Source organism: Rhinatrema bivittatum, chromosome 3 (assembly GCF_901001135.1).
Source record: "Rhinatrema bivittatum chromosome 3, aRhiBiv1.1, whole genome shotgun sequence".
In the NCBI taxonomy this organism is placed as follows: Eukaryota; Metazoa; Chordata; class Amphibia; order Gymnophiona; family Rhinatrematidae; genus Rhinatrema; species Rhinatrema bivittatum.
Window position 1 is genome coordinate 68,231,017 of NC_042617.1, and position 21,078 is coordinate 68,252,094.

Below are 21,078 nucleotides of genomic sequence, written 5' to 3' on the forward strand. Positions count from 1 at the left end.
TGCCTTCTCTCTTGCAGAAAGGAAAGAGAAAGATGAATTTGACAGGGGCAGATGAGAAAAAAAGATTTGATTGGTGCTCAAGTTACCTCTGGCTTTCAGAAGGTTATAACAGGACATGGTACTTCCCCTTACCAGTACTCGCTTTGCAAGGAGTGTTTCACTCTGGGGGATTTAGAAATTAAATATGATCAATATCATAAATTGCATAGTATTAATAAGAAAATGAAACAATGCTACAGTGTGGCTTCTAGTTACAGTAGTGCAAAGCCTAAGCAGGAAGCCAGTGATCTAACAGATTGCAACACAGAATTTCAAGCTCAAATTGAATCCCTCAGTGAGCAACCCACCTAATTAAAGATTCAAGCTTCTTGCCTAGTTATACAAATTCTAATCTGAAAGAGGACGCAACTCATATGCATGAGGAACTGAGTGCAGTTCTAGATAGGGGACATATTTTGGAATGAGAAAACAGAAAACTACCTGTGTTAATAGCAGCTATCATGGCAATAGGAATTAGTGAGGTACCCTCTAGAGTAAAATTTCCATTTGCCCTTGACTTCGACAAACCTGATAAAGTCAAAGGAAATGCTCCAGCATATCCAGCCTAAGACTTCACTGACCTTTCTCAGTCTTGTATGAATACGAACACATGAGTCTGTTGTGGCGGTGAAAAGACACAATACAGCAGCTCTAGGAGGTGAAACTAAGATCTCTGAGTCTGGTAGGAATAGAGATTGGAAGGCTCTCATAGTCAACTGTGCACCATGGACCCATATGGAGGACATATCTGACCTTCCTTGTGTCCTTAAGTGACCATCTGGAAATGGAGGGTCTTTTATCTGATGAAGTACAGAAAGTAGTTTGTATGGTATGCACAGACCTCAGATCAAACAGGCTATTGACAATTCTTGCAATACACAATTTTCAAATGGGAGATAGTGGACCTTCATGTGACTTGTGGCCCACATCGGGTTTGAACTAGGGGCTAAGCAGTGTAGAGTACAAAGCAAGACAGGGCAATGATGATCCTGTGATATTTATTAACAATGCAGTAATATAGAATGCTATGGCAGATATTGCTAGTATAGATATGCCACAGGGTGGTCTAGCAATGGGGTATTACAATGTAATTTCTACAGCTGAGGAATGGAGTGAAATTGTCACTGGATTTGATCTTTCCATCCTGAATCCCATGGCCTATAAGTGAATCCACATATTTCAGTAATTTGGAAATGAAGGGCAGAGATGAAGTATGAAAATACCAAAGGAAGGTGACAGACCTGAAAGGTGACAGCCTTATTAATTCCATAGCCACCAAACCCATGCTAATCTGTACATTCTGCAGACTGTCCACCATTTTATGGGAAGTCACTGAGTGACAATTCTGAAAGAGATCTCAATAGACCAGAATAAACCTCTTCCATATACTTACAAACAAGAATAAATATCCAAAAGTATCATAGAAACAGCTAGACCAGGACAATAAAGAAGAAGTATGGCAAATGTTGTATACTGAGAAGATATGGGATACTGGAAAAATAAACCTGCAGCACGTATTTTGACTAGAGCTTTGCAGATTACACAGCAAATCAATGAAATGAAGACCAAGTACTCCAACTCTACAACCTGCCCCTAAATCCATGCCAACTGCCAGCATTCATAATACCTATTCCACATAAGAATCTGGCCACAGACTCAGAATAGTCCTGAAAGGGTATACTGCGCCCTTTGACCCAGGTGGTTATCCTATTCTTTGTCTACATGCAGGCCATTACTGGTAAATACATTAGGTGACAAGGCGCTTCTATACTGATCATGTCCTTTGTGACACCTGGCGCTTAGAAAGGACAGAGGGATTTGAAGGTTCTCAAGCACAAGGAAGGGAAAAGCATATGATTACTGCTACTCCTCAGACAGATTCCTCAATTGGCTTGGCCCTATTCTTGTTCCTGACTCTATTCTCAGTATCATTCTTGGGTCTAATACCCTGTGAAAAGAACACTAGATTTTGGTCTTTGCTGATGGCAGTTTGTGGGCCCACATTGCCTCCCTCCACAAGAGATGGCCCATATTTTGACCATTTATGTTCACACACTACCAAACTGAGATTTGAATCCCAGCCCCTGGTCACTTTCAGTACAAATTTATCAGCGTCTGGCAAACATGACAGTGTGGGCCACTTCCCCCTTTAATGCAGGCGGTGTAACATTTCAGATTCATGTATTCTTCCAACTGAAGCCACATATACCTCTTATCTTTATGCCATAATCTGTTTGCTACCTCTGCAGGCCTGGCTTATTTGATTTGATTTATATTCTGCTTTTCAGGTATTCTGGTACTGTAGATATTTCCCTATCCCTTATTCGCCATTGTATCTGAGGCAATGGAGGGTAAACTGACTTGCTCAAGGTCAAAAGGAGAAGTGGTATTTGAACCTTGTCTAACCACTAGGCTACTCCTCCACTCTCCGCCCTTTAGAAGCTGAGGTAATTGTAGAAACATCTTCATCATTAAATTCACTTATATGGCCTGTCCAGAAACAGTTGATTAACGTTTGATGCCTTAAAGGACATGGCACCTACCTCAGTTAGTAACATCCTTTCCAATGTCATGCCCCATCACTCAGCCTTTGCTGTCATTGATATCTCAAACTGTTTCTTTAGATTCCATTAGCATTGGATACCCATCCATTTACTGCCTTCACGTTTGTTACCCCAAAGCCTTTGCCATTCCCTCACTACGTGTTTCAGAGTTGAAGGGGCAGAACTTGAAGATTTGGATTCTGAAAGGGTCCTCCAGTGTGCAGATGACATACTCACTGCAGCTTGCTCTGAAGATGAGGTCTTGCAGAAGCCACAAGAGGTTTTATTATGTTTGCCATCTTTTGGATTCAAAGTAATCCAAAAAATGATGCAACTGGTGAAACCACAGATCACTTTCCTTGGCCAAAACCTCAGTAGAGGGGTGCAGTCTTGTTCCTGCCTGTGTTACCTCGATGTTAGATATCCCATGTCCTACTGCCATCTTCCCTGATGGGAGCAATTAGGTTTATTAGGATGTGAAGGAGTGTCCTTAAAACCCCTCCTTAACTTGTGCAGGACCCTGCATCTAGCCCGGTCCACCTTAAAAGCCAGAGAGAGAGAGCTCTGTGGGCGGGACCCTGCTGAGCAGGAATAAGAATGTGGGCCCAGCTGTGAAGAGAGAGGCCCTGCATCTCCAGGAGAAGGCAGCTCCTAACACATCTCTGTCCTGAAGTGAATGCTGTGTAAATTATACAGCTGGAAATAAGCAGATTATATTTTGTGAACGCTGTTTGTTATAAAGCTGGAATCTTTAAGAAAGAAGGCTGAAATCAGTGTGCCTTATGCCTCCAGCCTAAAAGTTTACTCTGTTATCCCACATATTTATTTATTTATTTATTTGACAGTTTTATATACCGACGTTCTGGTAACATAGTTACTAATCACTTCGGTTTACATTGCAACAAATAACTTGACAATATATAGAATAATATTTAAATACAATAAATTTTAAAGAAAATGAGTATAAATGCTGGTATAATTGCTGGTACTGGCGTCGATAGTGATGAGGTTAAGAGCTTGGTTGTTGGGGTTAAGGAAATGCTTGGTTAAACAACCAGGTCTTGAGTCTCTTTTTAAAAGTAGGTGCTGATTGTACAATTCTAAGGTCTGGTGGGAGAGAGTTCCAAAGTTTAGGACCAGCGGTGGAAAGAGCTCTTTGACTTAGTGATGTTTTGAGAGGATGGGCCTTTAGGGTGTCTCTCTGGGCTAGTCTAGTTAGACGGGAGGAGGTGTGAGGCTGTAAAGGAATGGTGAGGTCAATTGGAGTAGAGTTATTGATGATTTTGTGGATTATTGAAAGGGTTTTATAAAGGATTCTATGTTTGATAGGGAGCCAGTGAAGGTTTTTTAAGATGGGAGTAATGTGGTCCCTTTTGCTGGATTTAGTTAGAATCCTCGCAGTGGCGTTTTGTAACAATTGTAGAGGTTTCAAAGTGTTTGCAGGTAGACCAAGCAACAATGAGTTACAGTAGTCTATTTTTGAGAATATAATTGTTTGTAATACATAACTGAAATCTTTGAAGTGTAGGAGGGGTTTTAGTCTAATACTTGAAGTTTACAGAAACCTTCTTTTATAGTGTTATTGATGAAGCTTTTATAGTTCAGTAGATTATCCATGGTGACGCCAAGATTTCTGACCTGGGTGGAAAAGGCTGGAGGAGATAAGGTGTGAATATTAGGTGAAGTGTAGTTGCCATCTGGAGTGATGAGAAGGAATTCTGTTTTGTTGGAATTGAGTATCAAATTAAGATTTGTTAGGAGGTTATTGATAGATAGAAGACAGGAATTCCAGAATTGTAAGGTATTTTGCAATGAATCTCTAATCAGGATAAGGATTTGGACGTCATCTGCATAAACATAGTGTGTAAGATTGAGTTTGGAAAGGAGCTGACATAGAGGGAGAAGATAAATGTTAAATAATGTTGGAGATAAAGAAGAACCTTGTGGGACTCCCATGGTGGATCTGAAAGGTGGAGATTCTTTGCTGTTGATTTTGACTTTGTAAAACCTATTCTGGAGGAAAGATGAGAACCAGTTGAGTGCGGAGTTTTTTATGCCAATCCTGTAAGACGATCTAAGAGGATATCATGGTTCACTGTGTCGAAAGCTGCTGATAAGTCGAGTAAAATGAGGAGGGAGGATTGTTTTTTTTCTAAGTTCAAGAGAATAAGAACATAAGAACATAAGAAAATGCCATACTGGGTCAGACCAAGGGTCCATCAAGCCCAGCATCCTGTTTCCAACAGTGGCCAATCCAGGCCATAAGAACCTGGCAAGTACCCAAAAACTAAGTCTATTCCATGTAACCATTGCTAATGGCAGTGGCTATTCTCTAAGTGAACTTAATAGCAGGTAATGGACTTCTCCTCCAAGAACTTATCCAATCCTTTTTTAAACACAGCTATATTAACTGCACTAACCACATCCTCCGGCAACAAATTCCAGAGTCTAATTGTGCGTTGAGTAAAAAAGAACTTTCTCCGATTAGTTTTAAATGTGCCCCATGCTAACTTCATGGAGTGCCCCCTAGTCTTTCTACTATCCGAAAGAGTAAATAACCGATTCACATCTACCCGTTCTAGACCTCTCATGATTTTAAACACCTCTATCATATCCCCCCTCAGTCGTCTCTTCTCCAAGCTGAAAAGTCCTAACCTCTTTAGTCTTTCCTCATAGGAGAGTTGTTCCATTCCCCTTATCATTTTGGTAGCCCTTCTCTGTACCTTCTCCATCGCAATTATATCTTTTTTGAGATGCGGCGACCAGAATTGTACACAGTATTCAAGGTGCGGTCTCACCATGGAGTGATACGCTAGGAATTGTGCTTGCTCAGGCTTCCAGTCTTTTCTCTGCAATTTCATTTTTTTGTGCACACAGTCTCAGTTGTAGTGTACATCAAGGCACTGCACTGCGTCTGTGTGTAGTTTTCCAGATTTACTTATATTGGTACAGCTGTGTACTTTTAATCCAAATCCCCAGTAGGCATCTTCTGGAGTAGGCATCTTCTGGAGTTAGAATATTGTCTGAAAGTGACAAAAGGAGGGATTCAGTGCTTCTAGATTTTCGGAACCCAAGTTGAGATGTTGAGAGGAGGTTGTTGGTTTCCAAGTATTCGGCGAGTTGTTTATTGACTAATTTTTCCATGATTTTGAAGATAATCGGAAGATTAGCTATAGGGCGGAAGTTGGCTGGGTTATCTGGGGAAAGATTTGGTTTTTTTAGCAAAGGTTTCAGGATAGCGAGTTTGAGTGGAGTGGGGACGAGGCCTTGTAAAAAAAGAGGCATTGATGATCTGTGATATGGGATATGAGATGTCTTTGGCTATTGCAATAAGGAGGTTAGCTGGAATTGCATCAAGTGGGTGGGAAGAAGGTTTAAGTCCTTTTAGAACATTTTCAATTTCCAAAGTGGAGACGGGTTCTAGGATCTCAAGACTTGCAGTGGTTTGTGGAGGGGAAGGGAGAAGATGAGGTGGGGTAGTGGTTTTCATTTTCTTGAGAGGGTCAAGGAGGTTAGGAATTTTGTTCTTAAAATAGGTGGCAAGTTCAGCAGCTTTACTTAATGCGTTGTCGTCCGGAAAAGTGAAAGCGGGTTGTTTGGTAAGGGATGTCACTAAGGAGAAGAGGGCTTTAGGATCAAAAATAAAGTTATGAATTTTTTGAGAATAGAAGTCCTTTTTTGACTGAAGAATGGAGATCCTGTATTGGTGCATTAGAGATTTAAAGGCCATGAGTTAAATTGCTAAATTTCTTATTTCCTTTCTAAAATGAATTGAAAATTTGATTGGATCCCAGAACGCCAAGCCACATTTAACAAACAGAGAGGAAGTCTTGCATGACCTTGTTCTTGGGTCCCCAGATCCCTCCAGGCCTTTCATCCTGAAACCTCATTGCAGCCCATCAGCCTTTTCATATTCTCTGTGGCAAATTATAAGAGGGTGGAAGGAGGGGATAGAGAGGGCCCATGACCTCAAAACTGATTTTATTGAAGGGTTCCCTCACTCCGAAGGTCAAAGGTATATCCTTCTGCTTGTAGATGCATTTACTGGCTGGCCCCACTCATTCCTATGCCACAAACATGATGCTGAGGCAGCTGCCCCACTTCTTTTTGAACAAGTTATTTGGCATTTTAGTACTACTCAGGTTGCTGACTCTGACTGAGGCCCATTCTTTGTCAGTATAGATTTTCATTTCATGTTGACTAGCAGGGGCATTAAATCCAAACTGCACACACTACCACCTCCAAAACTTTGGGACACTAAGTACTTCTTCACTGAGCAGACATTCAAGATGTGTAACCTACTGCCACCCAGTTGGGTTTGAAAAAGGTTTAAGACAAGTTCCTGGAGGAAAAATCCATAAAGCATTGTTATCCAGGTAAATAAAACTAGTTCCATCCCCCGGGGGGGGGGGGGGGGGGAGTAAGAAGTTATATTCTACTTTTTGGGATCTACCAGGTATTTGTGACTTGGACAGTCACTGTTGGAGACAGGATGTTGATATCCATAGACTTTGATTTGACTCAGCATGACATTTATGTTCAGAATCTTGTCCCAGATAGTGGCCATTCCAGGTCCCAAAGAATAGATGCAATCCTTCTTGCGCATAATCAAGAATAAGCAGTAGTTTACAAAGTCTACATGGCTAATAAAGGGTTAAGGATGTTTTCTCCAGAATGTGTCTAACCAGTGTTTTGTAGCCTTTTAAAACCCAAGGTATACCTATGCTAACCAAATTCTTGTGTGGCACACCAACCTTCACATGGCAGGAAATATAGAGATGAAGAGGACTTGTATAGTCAAAAAGAACTAGGGAAGCACTGAAATCACCTCCAGTCTCTCTTCCAAATTTTAAAACAAAGGGAGCGAGGGGGCAGAGATATACACAAACTTGTCATGATGGAACAATTCCCTCTACGTACAAATGCAAATCAAGGAAGCAGTCTGTAATATGTGAGCAGTAGGCTCAGTTATCTTGGCTGTTGCATGTGACTGCCAGAACTCCACCACTGCTGCTGCACCAATATTCAGAGTAAGTCACATCCAGTACTCAGTGCATGCATTTCCAGTTTCATTCAGCCAGGGGATAAGACAGAAGCTGGGAGGGCTCAAAGGAGAAGCCCTGTTTGTTACCCATTAATTACCATACTCCAGGGCTCATGCTGTAGTTTGGAAGAGGAGGCATGCATGATTACACATCGCCTCAGAAAGGAACTCCAACATGTTTAAGAGCCACTGCTGAGCACTCTTGTTGCTGTGAGGTAATGAGAGCAGAGCTCAGGTGCTGGTCTGGATCTGAGCATCAAGTAATGGTGACTTTTTCTGTGACACATCTGATTGGGTCTGAAGGCACACTGGTTGGGAAACACTGGTCTAAAGCCTTTTTAAACCCAGCTATGCTAACTGCTTTTACCATATCCTCTAGCAACAAATTCCACAGTTTAATGGTGCGCTGAGTGAAAAAAAATACTTTCTCCAATTTGTTTTAAATGTGCTACCTATTAGGACTTTTCAGCTTGGAGAAGAGACGGCTGAGGGGGGATATGATAGAGATGTTTAAAATCATGAGAGGTCTAGAATGGGTAGATGTGAATCTGTTATTTACTCTTTCGGATAATAGAAAGACTAGGGGGCACTTCATGAAGTTAGCATGGGGCACATTTAAAATTAATCGTAGAAAGTTCTTTTTTACTCAACGCACAATTAAACTCTGGAATTTGTTGCCAGAGGATGTGGTTAGTGCAGTCAGTATAGCTGTGTTTAAAAAAGGATTGGATAAGTTCTTGGAGGAGAAGTCCATTACCTGCTATTAAGTTCACTTAGAGAACAGCCACTGCCATTAGCAATGGTAACATGGAATAGACTTAGATTTTGGGTACTTGCCAGGTTCTTATGGCCTAGATTGGCCACTGTTGGAAACGGGATGCTGGGCTTGATGGATCCTTGGTCTGACCAAGTATGGGGCATTTTCTTATGTTCTTATGTGTTCTCCCTCCAAGTTCTAGGACTATCTGAAAGGATAAATAACAATTCCACTCTACTTAGGATTTTTATAAACCTCTATCATATCTCCTCCAGGATCAAGAGCCCTAACCAATTTAGCATTGCCTCAAAGGGGAGCTACTTCCTCACATTTACCATTTTGGTCACCCTTCTCTGTTCTTTTTCTAGTTCTGCTATATCTTTCTTGAGATGGGGCAACCAGAACTGCACACAGTACTCAAAGGGGTAGATTTTCAAAAACGGCGCGTTCGTGTACTTTTGTTGGCGCTCCAGGCGCCAACAAAAGTACGCGGGATTTTAGTAGATACGCGCGTAGCCGCTAAAATCCTGGATCGGCGCGCGCAAGGCTGCCTATTCCGTGTAGCCGGCGCGCGCTGAGCCGCGCAGCCTGCCGCCGTTCCCTCCAAGGCCGCTCCGAAATCGGAGCAGCCTCGGAGGGAATTCGCTAATGCCCTCCCCTCACTTCCTCTACCTAACCCACCCCCCCGGCCCTGTCTAAACCCCCCCCCCTACCTTTGTTGGGGGATTTACGCCTCCCAGAGGGAGAAGTAAATCCCCGCGCGCCAGCAGGTCGCTGGCGCGCCTAGACGCGACCCGGGGGCGGTTCTGGAGGGCGCGGCCATGCCCCCGGACCGCCCCGGGCCAAAACCACGCCCCCGGGCCCGCCCCCGAAACGCCGCGTCCCGCCCCGAAAACGGCGCGCCGCTTGGCCCCGCCCCGACATGCCCCCGACACGCCCCCCTCTGAAAACCCTGGGACTTACGCGAGTCCCGGGGCTCTGCGAGCGCCGGTAGGCCTATTGAACATAGGCGCACCGGCGCGCAGAGCTCTTAAAATCCGCCCCAAAGTGTGGCGGCACCATGGATGAATACAGAGGTATTATGATATCCATTATTTTCCATTCTTTTTCTAATATCACCTAATATTCTAGTTGCTTTTTTGACTGGCAGGTGTGCATTGGACCAAGGATTTCAAGTATCTCTGCAATGACTTCAAGGTTCTTTTCCTTCATGGTGTCACCTAATATAGAACCTGGCATTGTGAACCTATAGTTTGGATTATTCATCCCTATATGCATCATTTTGCACTTGTCTACATTAAATTTCATCTACCTTTTAGATGCCTAATCCCCCAGTCTTGAAAGCCCTCTTGCAATTTCTAACTGGCTCATGATCTAACAATTTTGAATAACCAGTCATCTGCAAATTTGATCATATCACTCATCTATCCCTTTTCCAAAACATGTATAAATACATTAAAATGCACTAGTCCCAGTATACATCCCTGGGATATTTATCTTTTTCCATGGAGAGAAATGACCATTCAGTTCTATTTTCTGTTTTCTATCCTTTAGTCAGTTAGCACTCCACAGCAAGACATTGCTTCCTATACCACAATTTTTGAATTTACTGATGAGTCTCTCATAAGGGATTTTGTCAAACAACCTTTGAAAATCTAGATGCAACTATCACCCATGTTCGCATGTTGATTAGTCCCTTAAAAAAATCTAAATGATTAGTAAGGCAAAATTTCCCTTTGCTAAATCCATGTTGGCTCTGCTCCATTAGTCTGTGTTTATCTAGATGGCCAATAATTTTGTTCTTCAGAATAACTTCTACTATTTTGCCCGGCACCGACATCAGGCTCACTGGTCTGTAGTTCCACAGATCATAACTGAAGCCCTTTTTAAAAATGGGCGTTACATTGGCTACCCTCCAATCTTAGGTACCGTAGCTGATTTGAATGAGAAGTTAGAGATTACTAGGAATAAGTCTGCAATTTAATTTTTTAGTTCTTTCAGAACTCATGGGTACACACCATTTAGTGATCTGGTATTCTTTAGTTTGTTGATTTGCTCTATTATATCTTCTTTTGCGTTACCATAATGTCCTCTGAATTTTTTTGGCATAGGTATCTCCCCAATACCTGCCTAATGTAAAGACCAATTTTCTGCTATGGCCTTGCCTTTCCTGAGCATCCTTCAGCTCTTGGTCATTTACCGGTCTAATCGACTTGCTGCCAGGCTTTTTGCTTCAAATATATTTGAAAATGTTTCAGAGTTTCTGTCTCTCTGGCAAACTTCTTTTCACATGCTTTTTCGGCTTGCCTTATTAATGCTCTACATCTTACATGCCAGTGCTTATACTCAGGGCAGGTGCAAGAGTATTTGGCGCCCTAAACAAACCTTTGCTCATGCACTCCGCCCCCAAACTTTACGTACTGCTGCAGGCTCCACCCAGCACTCCCTCTTCCCAGGGGCAGTGGTTGCAACACAGCGCGCTCCAGCATCTCAATCTCACACTGTTGGGATTTTACTGCCCCCAACTTTTGGCACTGCTAGTCAATCGCCTAGCTTGGAAGCACTGGCCCTGCTTATGCTCTTTCCTATTTTCTATCATTTGGATGGATCTTCCAGTTTTTGAAAGATGTCCTTTTGGCTTTAGTAGCCTTTATAACCTTACTATTTAACTATGGTCCCTCATATTAACTGAATTTTAAATATTCAGTTAAAATTTAAGAACTGGATAACCATCATACTACCAAAAGGTTGATAAGCTAGTCAACATGCAAAATCTAAAAGGTACCTTAAATGACTGGCTCACAGATTCAGTAGTAAGAGAGAGCACATCAAAGTAAAGGTGATTGCGGTACTTCAGAAACAGTGCACAGTGATCGCCCATCATTTCCAAGTCTACCAGCTTTGCCTTCTCCTTCACGCTGTAAACGAGTTGCCAGTTTTCTTTGCCACAGGAGCCAACGGGTGCCTTCATGAGCTACACAGGGAGTAATTATTTACAAGTGAAAGACTCCAGCTACAAAACTAGCATGAACATTTGTATCTCAATAAAAAAACAAAACAAGAAGCTACAAACCATGCAGATACATATGTTTGATGGCTTTTCTCATAATAACCTGTCCAAAGAAGACGGTATTGCTGTTGCAACATTAGCAAGTCAAGTGTATAAAACAACAAAACCCCCCCCCCAAAAGACAAAAAAACCCAACACTCTTCCAGTGGATTTGGATTGGAAAATTCAACTGCTGTTCTCAGACAATGTATTTAGGTGGGGAGTGCCCTATCCTGAACTATGATTGGTTAGTTTTAAAGTCAGTGTCACCTTTTAAATGCTACAATCTTTCCTGGGACTATGTTGAATCACGAGGCATGCTTGTGTTTGAGCGTATTTTAAGTTTCTCTCACATTTTGCTGCTTGACAATAAAATTTCAATTTTACACAAGCATTGATTCATTTATGTTTTATGTTGCAGTTTTTCACAGCTGAATTGCTCATGATCTCCTGTAAAATGCTGAAAGACTGGCAGGGTCAGGCATCACAAACCAGCTCTTCGGGGAATGCTCACTGCCACAGGTAAGAGGCTGTCACTATCAGTTTTGCTATTTGGTTTGAATGCGTTAGCTGGAAAATCTGCTCATGTTGGATTAATGTAATGAGAGAACTCTGCTTTACATACAAAAAGGTAGTGATATTTTGAGGGTATCAATGAATTTAATTGCAATGCAACACTTCAAAAAATATATAAAAAGGTAAAAGATGTCAACAGTGCATGAGTTGTCTACTATCTGTGTCTAGCATTAATACAGGGGCAGTCAGGTATTGAAGATGTTGGCACCCTTCTAGAATACCTAGACTTAAAAATAGCATTTCTAAGGGAATGCCCTTCTTAATGTTTTGTGTGTGTGTGGCACATATTTAGTCCCTTTTGACAATAGATGAACATTTGTATTACAGACTCATGCAGTCAAAGAAATAAAGCAGCCAGATGGCACGTTGAAAAGCACATGGATACCAATATGAAACCTGCCTTAAAGCATTTCTCTCCTTTTCTGGGCCTCCATTTGCCCTTCAGAGAGGACGTAAAAAGAAAGACATTTTAAGACTAGTTGTTAAAAGCTGGGGCTTCTTGCTCACATTCAAAACTACTGCACTTTGACAGTACTGGCAGTCAGATCCTATCCAATAACAACATTCCAGCCAAAATTTATTTCTGGGCTATTTAAGTTCAGAGTGGGGGATACTGCACTTTACTATATGGCTTAATAATAGTCAGCTAAGTGAAAGAAAGGAAGCCCTACTTTACAGCATGCAAACCAAGAAATCGTTCCCACAGGACTTCAGCTTTAAAAGCTTCTAAGAACCAACCCAAGCTCTGCCTATGCTGAACATCCTTACCAACAAGCACCAGAAAACCTGAGAAATCATATGAGGCACTCTGTAGCATATGACCAGGGATAACACAAAGAAACTCAAGCTGAGGATGTATGAGAAAAGAAACACAAGAGACGCCAATATTCAGTTGACTGTATAGTGGACAAGTTATCCCGCTAGAGTTAGCCGGATAACTTACGTGGATATTCAGTGGGGTAAGAAGTTATATAAATTTATTGATTTGATTTATATTCCACTTTTCAGGCACTAGATTCTTTTAGCTGGCCTTTGGTCTTGCAAATAAAGGATTATGTCAATAGTTTGCTGGGTACCACTGTTAAAACATTTTTCTTGCATTTTCAAAATATTTGGGATATTTGGTAGCAGCCTGCAGCCTCAGAAGTCTCTAAACAAGTTGTTCTTCGTACCAGGCAAGACTGCACACATGAGACTAACTGCTCTCAAGAGGATTTGGTCTGTAATTTCATGCCTTGTGCACACTTGGAAAAAAATGCTGAACGACTATATTAAAGTCAAATTGGGAGCTTTCAGCATAATTAACTTCTAAAAATCATTTCAAATATATTAAAATACAGCAAAACTTTTACAGGGTTACTTTCATTGAACTAGAATGAAACAAGAAAGTGTGTGCACATACTTCACTTCCTTCTCTGATAGAGATATCCACACATGGTTTATCTCAGGGGTTTAGAAAAGGCACTCGCTCACTTAGCTCGGGCAAATGCATTTCCTTAGCTATCAGGCCTGGCAGAAGCACGTTCAGCCCCAACTGGGGGAGGGGGAGTGGCAGAAAGGAGGACAGAGGGAGAGGCCAGTGAGGGGGAGGAGAAAATGGCAGGTCTGCGGATGGGCGGTGAGGAAGATTCTGAGGGGAGAGATACAGTGAGGGGCATAGAGGAGAGAAGGCTGTGGAGGATGACAGAGGAGTATTCCTATTGGGGGGGGGGGAGGTGAGGGAGTGAATTAAAATACTACACTGGGGAGGGGGTGTTTGTACTTGCTAGGGACAAAATGAGTTTGCGATGTATTTCAGCTGTTGCCATTCCCCTTTCCAAAAACTGGGGGCAGCAGATGGAGAGGCAGAAGTATAAGGAGAGTAAGTCCTGGAGGAATTTTAGCCTCTACTTATGACTAGGTTCCTAAAGTGATGGTTTTACCCTTTAGGAAACTAGGCCCTTTAGGAAACTAGGCAAGAAATGGAGTTGGCCAGTAACCAGTCACTAACCAGTATGAAAGAAAAACAAGAACAGATTCTAAGTGTTGGGAATTCAAGGGCCTATGGATAGTGCGAAGCAAGGGTCACTCAGTGCTCCAACATCTACAGCAGAAATATGAATGAAATTAAGACGAATGGTTCAAAGGTTATTGGGTTGAGGGCGGTATGGGGGACACAAACAATAGCCTTATAAAGGCTAGTTTCTCTATAGAAAACTGAAATAAAAATGTACTGTCTCTCTTAATTACGTCTTTTAATCCCTGAGCCATTAGCAGTCTCTGCTCTCCCAGACATACTGCCCAAGGGGCTGGAGAGGTGTCTCTTCCGAGGTGCAAAGTCAGCACCAGTGGAAGGCCGGTCGGGCTCCCCACTATATTGGCTGCTGACTTTCCGTGCTTTCTGAAGTTAAAAGCTCGGTGTTTCCTTGTCCTAAGACTAAACAAAGTAAAATAGCAATGTGAAGCTATAAAAAGTAATCACTATATAGCTCACAGCAAATTAGCATAATTTTATGTGACCTAAAAGCATCAGAAGCTGGTGCCATAACAGAATTATTGGACAAGTCTTTTTTTTTTTTTTAAACTAGCAATTTTACCCAGTGTCTTGTTAGGCTTTGTGCATCATCAAGATGACACGAATGACATTCTAGACCAGGGGTCAGGAACCTTTTTGGCTGAGAGAGCCATAAACGCCACATATTTTAAAATGTAATTCCATGAGAGCCATACAATATGTTTAAAACTAAATACAAGTAAATGTGTGCATTTTATGTAAGATCACACTTTTAAAGTACAATAAGTCTCTGAAAATATTACACCAGGCCTTAAGACACCAATACATCTCCTATTAGGAAAACGGACCAAGTCAGGCTGCTATAGAGTCCTACACAGAAACTACACGCCAGCAGAAAACCTCACCTGAATCACGTGCTGTCCCTCACCTAACATAGAATAAAGAGACCAAAACGCATAACAAGAAGCATGCAGACAAAAACTGAATTGGAAACTGCAACAAGCCAGAGTCTCTGTATGCAGTGTAACAAAGGAAAAAAGAAACATCACACATCCTTATAAAACAAATCAAGAAATATAAAATCATCAGCAGTAAAACTGTACTAACAAAAAGAACATATTTCGAAACAGCTGATGAGTGGAATATCCAATAATTAAAAACTCATATAAAACATTTCCAGATACCAACAAAATATTTCAAAATAGCAGACACAAAGATCCAGTAATGAAAAATAATAAGGATACAAAAATTTTTTTGCTCTGCATACCTGGGAACGTTTGATATCCAGGTGTCCTGAGATTGTTCTGAATTAGCAGGAGGTGGGGTGGTTTGCTTGGAACTTTCTCCTCTCTCAGTCACATACCAGCGCTCTCTCTCACACTGGCTCTCAATGACACACCTATACACACATGCTCTCAGTCACTCACATATACAAATGTTTTTTCTCTCTCACTTAATTACACATTTACACACATGCTGTCTATCTTTTCACGCTTACACACACACAGGCTTTCAATCACATAAATACATGCTGTCTTTTTCTCTCACACACAGACTCTCATTCACATGCTTACAAACATGTCCTCTCTTTCTCTCATTTACACACAGGCTCTCAATCACATACTCACATGCTCCCTCACCTAAATCAGCTCTCAATCACACACAGACACACATGGTCTCTCTCTCTCATTTAAACACAGGCTCTCAATCACATACTCACATGCTCCCTCACCTAAATCAGCTCTCAATCACACACAGACACACATGGTCTCTCTCTCTCATTTAAACACAGGCTCTCAATCACATACTCACATGCTCCCTCACCTAAATCAGCTCTCAATCACACAGACACACATGGTCTCTCTCTCTCATTTAAACACAGGCTCTCAATCACATACTCACATGCTCCATCACCTAAACCAGCTGTCAATCAGACACAGACACACATGATCTCTCTCTTACTTATACACACAGGCTCTTAATCATACATACACATGATCTCTCTCACACACAAAGGATCTCAATCATACACACATACTCTTTCAAACAAACAGGTTTTCAATTACAAACTTACACATACAGGGTCCCAATGGTAAACTTACATTCATGCTCTCTCTCTCTCTCACAGGCAGGATCTCAATCACAGACATACTCTCTTTCACATATACAGGCTCTCAATCATTCACATACATGCAATCTCTCACTCACACACACAGGATCTCAAACACACATGCTTGCTCGCTCATTCACTCTCTCTCTCCCCCCCCCCCCCCCCCGGAACTCGCAGCGGCAGCAGCTGCAGCCACCTCCCAACGCTAACCTCCTTCATTTTCAGCCCTCGCGGAGGCGAAGGCGGAGTCCCATCGGCCGCGGTTGAAGATTTTCATTTTCCTCCGAGCCGCGCTGCAGTCACCGGCGTGCTCTCTTCTTCCCGCGGCCCGGAAGAGGAAGTGGAGAGCATCGGGTGCCTGCGCGGGAAGACCCGCGCAGGCACCCGATGACTCCAGCGCTGGCACCCGGCTGACACCCGATGACTCCCGCGCAGGCACCCGGATGACTCCAGTCGGCGTGCTCTCTTCTCCTCCCCCCCGCGGCCCGGAAGAGGAAGTGGTGAGCATCGGGTGCCTGCGCGGAAGAAGAGACCACGCTAGTGTGGTCTCTTCTTCCCGCGCAGGCACCCGATGCTCTCCACTTCCTCTTCCGGGACGCGGGGGGGGGGGGGAGAAGAAGAGAGCACGCCGCTGACTCCAGCTGTCCTGCCGCGTTCCGCCCGGGCTGACAGCATTTTAAGCCCGGGCGGCGGAGGACCGGGGAGCAGCTGGGTCAGCGGGGAACCGCGAAGTATGGCGACACTTGTCTGCGAGCCAGATGCAGCCCTCAAAAGAGCCATATCTGGCTCGCGAGCCATGGGTTCCCGACCCCTGTTCTAGACACTAAGCCCATCTCTAGGCAGCAGTTCATCCACTGTTCAGCTCCCACCTTCAGAATGAGCAGCAGACTGCCCGGCTCCCGAACTTAGAACATGCACTCACTGGTGGTCATGTGGCACTGAGATTGAGAAAATGCTTTCAAACTCAGAGAAACAGAAAGAAATAACAAAGAATATCTAGAACATGTTGAAGAAGGATAAACATAACTTTCCATAGAATATGCTGCAATATGTAAATTGATTTTTTTTTTTACCACATTTTGCATTCAACATGACATTTAACACTTCAGGTATTAATTTTGTGTTTTAAAAAATTAAAGTTCAGTACACCACCTTATATCTGAAAAGGGTTGGGGACCATTTAAACTGATTTTTACTCATAAATTCCCAGATTTTTCCAAAAGTGACAATTGGTTTAAACAGATTTCCACCCTAATTTTAGGCTGATTAAAGAGCAGCTACAGAGTCTCAAGACCGCCAGCAATTGCTGGAAGCCAGTGCGGGCCAAAGCACCTGCAGCGTTTCAAATCCTGCCCCTCCCCCCATCTGCACAAAAGCACTGGCCGGCAGTGCTGCTGCTGTGGCATTTCAAGTACCACCTTCCCCTCCCCCCAGGCACCTAATGCTTAGTGTCACCAATGCGGCATTTGAAGTGGGCCAGGACCACCAGAAGCATTTCCTGGCAGGCTCCCCAATTCTGTACAAAAGCAGACGTGCAGTGCTGCAGAGCTCAGCAGCCTCAGTAAGCACGGTGCTGAAGGAGAGAGAGGAGAAGCCTGGAGCCACCACCAGTAAGGAGGGAGGGATGCCGTTGCAATGGGGAGGAGGTGGGGGAAAGAGGGCGATTCTCGGGGGAGCGGGGTGAGAAAGGGACATGCTAGGCGGGGAATGGAGGTAGAAATAGGGATGCTGCTGAATGGGAGAATCTGCTTAATATTTGTTTTGTTTTTTTTTTACTGTCCTGGCCTTTGTCCAACAAAACAAACTCCGATAATTACCCAGAAATAGGTCACATTTTTCCCCAATGGTTTTCGCCTGTTTTTATTCCTGACAGAATAAATCCCAATACATTTCTGGGAAAAATTAAAATAATAAAAAACTGAAACTCCCAATTTATTCTGTATATTTGCATGATTTCCTACTGGGTAATAAACTTTCTGAAACAGAAATATTTTATCAGTTGACTCAGTGAATATAGCCTCATCCAGTGTCATTTTCCCTTACAGAACTGGTTTAACATTCTCATCTTCACTGTTGTCACTGTCTGTCAACTTGGGGTTCAAAACACTTAGTTTAAGAGTCAGTGAGGGTTTCATACATAAGAACATTGACGTCATACTCAATCTACTTCTTGTCATCCTTACCGAAGGCTGGAACACTTGTCACTTAATCCCTGGACATAATGCATTAGTTTCCCTATAATCAGCCTTCCCTCTCTTGACTTGAACCTCATCCTCTTTTTCTCTCTCTAAGAACAATAGTACAAGGCCACAGATCATGCCATGTATTCTTTAGAATCTTGTCTTTCTGTGTACCCCACTGTGTACCCCAACACAGTGGGGTACATATAAAAAAAAAAAGCGCGAGCGTGTACGTTTGTTCGCGCACCAGGCGCAAACAAACGTATACCGGATTTCAATAGATACGCCCGTAGCCGTTAAAATCCTGGGTCGGAGCGCGCAAGGCTGCCCAAAATCGGCAGCCTGCGTGCGCCGAGCCGCACAGCCTGCCTCCGTTCCCTCCGCGGCCTCTCCGAAATCGGAGCGGCTTCGGAGGGAACTTTCCTTCCACCCCCCCCCCCCCCCCCGCACCATCCCCTCCCTTCCCCTACCTAACCCACCCCCCCAGCTCTATCTAAACCCCCCCCCCACCTTTGTTGCACAAGTTACGCCTGCCCAAGGCAGGCGTAACTTGCGCGCCGGGCTGGCCGCCGGCGCGCCATGGTCCAGTCCGGGGGCTGGCCTGGAGGCCGCGGCCATGCCCCCGGAACGCCCCCGATGACGCGCCGGCCGCGACCCGCCCCCCCCCCCAAGGAAAGCCCCGGGACTTACGGGCGTCCCGGGGCTTTGAGCGTGCCGGCAGCCTATGCAAGATATGCTCAGCGCGCGCAGGGGGGTTTGGGGTAGTTTTCGGGGGTTACGCGTGTAACCCTTTGAAAATCTACCCCTATACGTTTGCTAAAGATAAACTTGATCATGCAGCAAACGTTGCTTAAGTACATCCACTTCCTGATGAATCGATGGGAAAAAAATCCCTCTTCTATTTCACTGCTGGACTTGAATTTCCACCATTTTTCTTTGAAGTATGCATGTTCTTGCACAGCAGGCTTACCACACTCAGCCCAACACTAGCATCAATTTCTATGCCTAAAGGACCTTTGACCCTTTTTCTGACAGTATCACTATTACTAGAGTAGCAATGTTGCTGATCAGACACGGCAGTGCCTGCAAATGACTGGTCTGTACACAAGGGGAAGATGAAACTATGGCAATGGGTATGTTGTCTATGTGGTACCAAATCTCTGATAATTTTTTTTTCCACATAATGAAACATGAGCCCAAAGCCCATGATATTTTCTGTATAATGAGTTTTCGAATATGATGTGCTCTATTTATTATTTTATTGTTGTACTCATTCAAATGTACCACACAGAAACCTTAGATGTACCACACAGAAACCTTAGATCTGCCAATAAAGCTCTACTAACTATTCCTTCTGTTAAATCAGCACGCCTCACTCAGGTAAGGGACAGAGCACTGTCGCTGGCTGGACCTGTTCTATGGAACTCCATGCCACTCGAAATAAGGCTGCAGAGAAATTTGAAACTATTTAAAACTAGTCTGAAAACCTGGCTTTTTAAACAAGCTTTTTATAAGGCTTGTATAAAGAGGAGGAAAACAGTTGAAAGATAATGATGCACCAAGTAATCAGTTTTTTCCTCTATCTCCAATTGCATATTAACGCTACATTTGAACCGCTTGACAGTTTTTCAACCGACATATAAGCCTTAATTAACACACAGTCTTTTCTTATTAAAATATGTTACCGTACTGACAGCCCGATACTGTAAAACCGCGGGAGAGCGGACGAACGCCCGCTCTCCCGGCGCACGCACCGGCCCTTCGCCGGTGCGAGCTATCCAGTATGCAAATTAGGCGACGCGGTGCAAACGAGGGAAAGGAGGCGCTAGGGACACTAGCGCGTCCCTAGCGCCTCCTTTTGGCCTGGAGCGGCGGCTGTCAGCGGGTTTGACAGCCGACGCTCAATTTTGCCGGCGTCGGTTCTCGAGCCCGCTGACAGCCACGGGCTCGGAAACCGGACGCCGGCAAAATTGAGCGTCCGGTTTTCGGCCCGACAGCTGCGGGCCGAATTCAAATTTTTATTTTTTTTTATTTTTTTACTTTTTTTTACTTTTGGGGACCTCCGACTTAATATCGCTATGATATTAAGTCGGAGGGTGCACAGAAAAGCAGTTTTTACTGCTTTTCTGTGCACTTTCCTGGCGCCGGAAGAAATTAGCGCCGACCTTTGGGTCGGCGCTAATTTCTTAGAGTAAAATGTGCGGCTTGGCTGCACATTTTACTTACTGGATCCCGCGCGCATACCTAATAGGGCCATCAACATGCATTTGCATGTTGAGGGCCCTATTAGGTGCCGCGGGTGGGCCGCGTGTTTTCCTCCCCTTACTGAATAAGGGGTAAGGGAAAACACGCGTCCAGAGCAGGCTGACAGTGCACTCCGACGGAGCACACTTTACTGTATCGACCTGTATGTTGGCACATGAATAATTTGTAATCTATTCCAAATATATTGGGGTTTTTTTTTCTTATTGTGCCTTTCTGTAAACCGTTGTGATGGTGAATTAACTTAACTACAGTATAGAAAAGTTTTAAAATAAATAAATAAATGAAATATTATATTTTATTGTCGGTGACACTACTGGATAGTCAATACTATCTGAGATGTTACTGACATCGAATCAGACGAATTGCACAGCTCAATTGTTTTAATAGTTATTGCATGGACATTATAATCTCTTTGTGCTGCTATCTGGCTGCAATAAATTTCAATGACTGAAAGAGTAATTGAAATGAGTAACTTTAGCTGAAAACTAGAAGTTTATTTTCAATATGCTTCAGGATTTTAAA

The 21,078-nt window shown here is 43.4% G+C and overlaps 1 protein-coding gene across 3 annotated transcripts in view; it reads right to left on the bottom strand.

Annotated features, from left to right (window-relative positions):
* The window catches only part of PREPL (prolyl endopeptidase like), a 125,527-nt gene that overhangs the window by 67,827 nt on the left and 36,622 nt on the right, over positions 1 to 21,078 (bottom strand). For all 3 annotated transcript variants that reach the window (XM_029593340.1, XM_029593341.1, XM_029593339.1), the window contains exon 7: positions 11,169 to 11,357. In XM_029593340.1, coding sequence (XP_029449200.1) covers positions 11,169 to 11,357 — 189 coding nt within the window. The remainder of the gene's footprint in view (positions 1 to 11,168; positions 11,358 to 21,078) is intronic.